This window comes from Morone saxatilis, unplaced genomic scaffold, assembly GCF_004916995.1.
Source record: "Morone saxatilis isolate NCDOM2014 unplaced genomic scaffold, NCSU_SB_2.0 Contig15, whole genome shotgun sequence".
Lineage (NCBI taxonomy): Eukaryota > Metazoa > Chordata > Actinopteri > Moronidae > Morone > Morone saxatilis.
In genome coordinates, this window is record NW_023339707.1 from 16,472,324 (window position 1) to 16,477,591 (window position 5,268).

The 5,268-nt window shown below is 38.6% G+C and overlaps 1 protein-coding gene across 1 annotated transcript in view; it reads right to left on the reverse strand.

Moving 5' to 3' along the window:
• Positions 1-684: 684 nt before the first annotated feature.
• Positions 685-5,268, reverse strand: part of slc17a9b (solute carrier family 17 member 9b) — a 9,867-nt gene continuing 5,283 nt past the window's right edge. The window contains exons 10-13 of the mRNA XM_035657487.1: positions 5,004-5,119; positions 3,624-3,679; positions 3,497-3,526; positions 685-3,120 (exon numbers count right to left, since the gene is read on the reverse strand). Coding sequence (XP_035513380.1) covers positions 2,942-3,120; positions 3,497-3,526; positions 3,624-3,679; positions 5,004-5,119 — 381 coding nt within the window. The 3' untranslated portion in view covers positions 685-2,941. The remainder of the gene's footprint in view (positions 3,121-3,496; positions 3,527-3,623; positions 3,680-5,003; positions 5,120-5,268) is intronic.

Sequence of the window (5,268 nt, forward strand, 5' to 3'; positions counted from 1 at the left end):
CCATTCACACGTGGGCAGTGCCAACTAGCCAACATGGCACACAGCATCCTGCCATATGGTGCCACCACATACGTCCTGCTAGCCCGGACTATGGATCTGGGCCTGCAGTGAGCCGCTGGTGTGAACAGGACAGACCTACACCAGAACCTGTTTAGCAGCTGATCCACATGCAGAATTGGCTACCGATGTACAGACAAATGGTTCTCATCTTCATAGTGGGAAAACCTTGCTCATTCCTGACCTGTATGCAGTGCATATAGGTGTATGAAAGTACTCTTTCATGTAATCATGGGTAATATTTGCTGTTGGAAGTTGACAGTAATCTCACTGAAAACTTAAAGAGATCATCATACTTCCACATTGAAGGCCTCCATTCTACATGGCAGAAAATGTTTGTAAAGTATTTGGAGGCTAGATGGCACCATGTGCTCTCCTCATTATTGATACTGTGCTGCCTCTCTGTGGCACTGCGGAGAAAATACATGCAGCATCAGACCCAACTCACTAATGTTGACAAAATATATTTTTATTCAAAGTTAATATATGTCTTTAAATACAACATCTTAAAAGCATTAGAATACTGCATTTTCTTGCATTGATGTATTTTTTTTATCATACATATCTTACATATCTTATCAAAAACTATTTGTTAGAAGGCTTGTCAGGAGCCTTCAGTGAGATATGTTGGTAAACAAAAAAGTAAATGTCAACACAGTAACAGAAAAAAAAAATGGACAAGCAATGTGTAGCTGTAAATAATGCACATCTGCTAAGGCGGGTAAAACGTGTGAGGAATGTGGGGCGTATAGTATATGGTACAGTGGTTTTATGTAAATTCACTGTGTAACTGAAAGGCCTAGGAAAACACTACTACTAGAAAACAGCGTAGTACAGACTCAAAGTCACATTTGGATCAGATTTCAGATTAGATATCAAAATAAATTATTCTATATAGTTAATAGGTTTCTGTGTCTTTGTAACTCACAAATAATCTAAATATGTTTTTTCGTACATAAAAATTAATCTCTAATGGACTGACAGACACAGAGCAATGGTTTGAATAAATACAACACATTTTTTATGCCCGCATTTTCGTAACCACTGACCATGTAAGACACATGCTGGGCATTTTTTAAATGTTCAACCAAAAGGATACACTTCGAAGTGTTTATGGAAAACATCCAAACATCCGTGCCTTTGTATGTAAATAATAACAATTCACACACACACAATAATAATGATCATAATGCAATAGCAAATCATACAGAAGCAACAAAACTCCTACAAAGAAGGCAACATTAGAGATGTACAATGATCAGTAAATGACACTGTGTGACCACAGTGAGCTTACAAACCTCTCATTGGTTAAATCAGGCACAAAATAATAAATGCATAGATTTAAAAAGGTACACGTGTCAAGTAAGCATCTAGAATGAAAATGAAACCTTCCAAATGTAAAACAGGAAACCGTAAAGCTGTGAACAACAAAGCTAAATGCAGCTAGCTGTATGTTGCTACATACTTTGCTGTAATATTATAATCAATACACCAAAACTGTTCCCCAGGTCCTCAACTGCATCTCACCTGTCACACACACAATTCAGTCAGTGTGTAACATGGAGGCACAGGTACCTCTGACACCACCATAAATGGGCCTCCTTCCTGTGATATCTCATTCCCAAATATTGACTTCCTGTACAGCGCCTATGCGTAACAATGATGTCAAGTGCGATAACAAGGATGGATCTTTTGACACAAAAAAAGCCAAAGAGGATGCTCGCCTGCCTGTGCACTTTTCAAGATAATAACGTGATGTTTCTTTCCACCAAACCCGTCCCTTCCTAGACAGGAAAGTGCAGGTCAGAGAAGAAGAATTAATTAGGAAACTAGACTTGCAGAAAGGTCTATTAAGGTTATTCATACTGCATCACACTATTGATAACTTACTATGATTTTCTGTCATCCTACCTAATAAATATTTATTTTTCTTTCATCTAATTAAATATGTTTATTTTTTCAAAAACAATTTGAAAATTTAAATTGAAAAAAATAATAATTATTAAGCCATATAAATATATAAGTAATCAAAAACAATTAAGTGAGGTATTTCTATCACATGCAATCACATAGAAATAAAAATAATCAATAACCTTTGGTCTTCTAACTCAAACACATTCTTTGAGACGACAAAAAAAAAAAAAACCTTGTTGTCATAAAGGTTCCCATGACCCCTTTCACCTCCTCCGTAACGATAAGATGAGCTTATAACCATGGAGACGGGGACCATAGAAGGTAAATTGTACAGGACATTAGAGGGCCTGCCAAGTAATTAGTGGCTGGGTAATGAGGTGTCACTCAGACAGTTCACTCAGCGACGGGTGAGTGGTTCGTACTAATAAAAGAATCCAGGTACGAGAGGCTGGACTCTCCCTGCGTCACCCACCGTGTGCCCGCACCACCTCCCCCATCCCCGCAGGGTAAGAACACACCACCTTGGTCTGTCACAACTGTCAGAGAGCTCCTGAGACTAACACATCCATCACTCGCACAGCTCCTTCAACGCGCACACACACAAAACACACCGGATAACAATTTCCATGACGTTTTTTGTAACACATTCTGGAAGCATAAACAGCAGCCCAGCAACTGTTTAACCACCACACGCTGCACAAGCTGGGACCTGGAGGTAGTGTAGACTTTTTTTTTTTCCACAAGATGTTTCAGTAACATTGTGCAGACTGTGCTGTGTGCTTTTCAGTAGCTGTTGCAGTACTTCCTCAACCAGAAACAGAGCCTGAGTTTTCCAGATGTTATATGCAGGCTTTATCCGTGTGCTACTTGCTATCCATTGGCTACTTCTCCAATGTTCTCCAAGCTGCTGGTTGCTCAAGGTCGTCTCTCCCTGGGGAGTATCATTCTAGTCCCTTTGATGACGGATAGTTTAGATGTGGATGTTGTGGTGGCGGATCTTACTCGAGTCAATGTCGACTCGACGGGCCTCGGCGAAAGCCAGGAATGTGCAGAGCCCCAGCAGGTTGACTGTGGTGATAAGGGCGAACACAGTCGCCCATGAGCCTGTGGCCTCGATGAGATACCCCGAGAAATACACCATCAGGACCCCTGCACAGGAACACACAGAATCACCATTAATATAAATCATAAAGATATAAACAAAGCACACAACATCTTCTATGTGATTATTCAGTTTCCCACAGAGAAAATGTCAATTACACACCCCTCACAAGACCACTAACTGTCATTCTCTGTTCCCTGTATTATTCATCTGACACAAACTCCATTAATGCTCCTTTGATGAAATATGCATGGCACATAGGAGCCAGCATGACTGACAGGAGACACATCGGCTCAAAGTTTGAATTTAGAGAAGTGGATGAATTATTTCATTTAATAGACTTGTTGAAGGCGAAAACAATAATTTAGCAACCGCTGGTGAAAGACTGATTACAGACATTAGCTCTCGGTGTCAAAAACTCACCTGAGAAAGCACCACATGTATTCATAACACCTGTAAAGAAATGCAGATACACACATGTAAAATTGAATGATCAGGGCTGAAATGTTTCATGATAATGACAGTTTTATGAAATGTTATTTTAACTCACCAAATAAAGCTCCAGCACAAGAAGGAGCAAGATCTTGAACATTTACAGATACACCGCTGCAAAAGAAAGGCATGTCATAAGCCATTTCATCTTATAAGGTGCTGAACTAACACATTGTGCCTCCTGAATTGAAGAGCACTGTGGTCTATATCCTGTTCCCAGCCTGTTATCATCAACTGTATCTGTATTGTTCCTTGCACATTCTGTATTGTACTTATCAAGTCAGGAACATGCGTGATTGTCTAAGTTCATTATAACAGTGTTACTGTGGATCCACAAATGTGAGATCCAACTTGAGACATATTAGAAATATTGAAGAGTAGTCTAACTTTGATTGTACCTTATATGATTAGATGTGACAAATCAACTCAATTGATTGGCTTTTTTCAGAAGAGGTTTTTTGTTTTTTTACATGATTTATAGTACTAATACCACTAATATTAAAATGTAAAATTACATTATAAAGCATTAACTTGGAGACAACCTACTGTGTTGTATAAATATTAAGAACATGAGATGTCCTGCAGTAAAAAACAAAAAAAAGGACAAAATAAACTAATCTCCAAAAACTGCCATAATTAAACTACAACCAAAAAAAACACACAACAAACTGTGAGGTCATACAGTATCAGAAGGTGTTATCACACCACACAGCTGATGCTTCCTCATTCTTGCAGTCATATATTGCTTCAGTGTTTGTTACTGCCTCGGTAGTGACTCACTCTTTCTTAGTACGCAATCATGTGAAGGACGCAGACTCAGGTTTAAAAAAGGACAAGTCTGGTGATATTTTTGTTATTATCAACAAATCCCACCAAACCCGCAGCTAACTGATTCTTTCAAGTATTGTCTGAGGAGCTGTAATATATATATATATATATATATATATATATCTTATTCCTCTGAGTCACAGAGCTCCATTGTTTACACCAAATGTGTACTAATCTGTACCTGAAAATAGTCCACAACAAATGCACTATTTACTTCCTTTTGAGTAATGTTTGCTAAACTGTTTTGGAATTGATTAAGCCTTATTAAACATTAAAGTAGATATTAATGACCAGTTCTCCGCAAGCATAACCTTTCCCAGGAGAAATAAAAGGTGATACGGTCCTAGTGTTGGCAATTTTCCTTAAGTTGTTAAAAAAAAAAAAAGAAAAAAAAAAAAAGACTGTACTGTAATGTCTAAGAGGCTGCTGTTTGGATCTGCCCTCATAGATATGAAAATGAATGTAATGGTTATAAAATGGTCCCACCAAGGAGCATATAAAACAAAACAGCAATACAAAACAGACAAACTGACTCTTGGGGACATCACATTTAATCCAAAAAAAGCAGCTGGTTTCAGGGAGAGAGATAGAGGGTGAGAGATGCCAGTACCTGTGACTGAAGGTGGTGAGGCCCATTGTGGCAGACACAAATGCTACAGCCCAGGGGAACGTGGTGTTGCCACATAGAAGAAGGGTAAACACACTGGACACACCCATGGAGAAAAACTAACAGAGGAATGAATCCACACAAAGACACATAAATCAAAATCTTACAGAATTCATTGTGTGTTAAGAGAAAACAGGGCATCCATACACTTTGGACTCAATGGAAGAAAATGAGACTAAACAGATAAAATGCACACGCACACGCACAC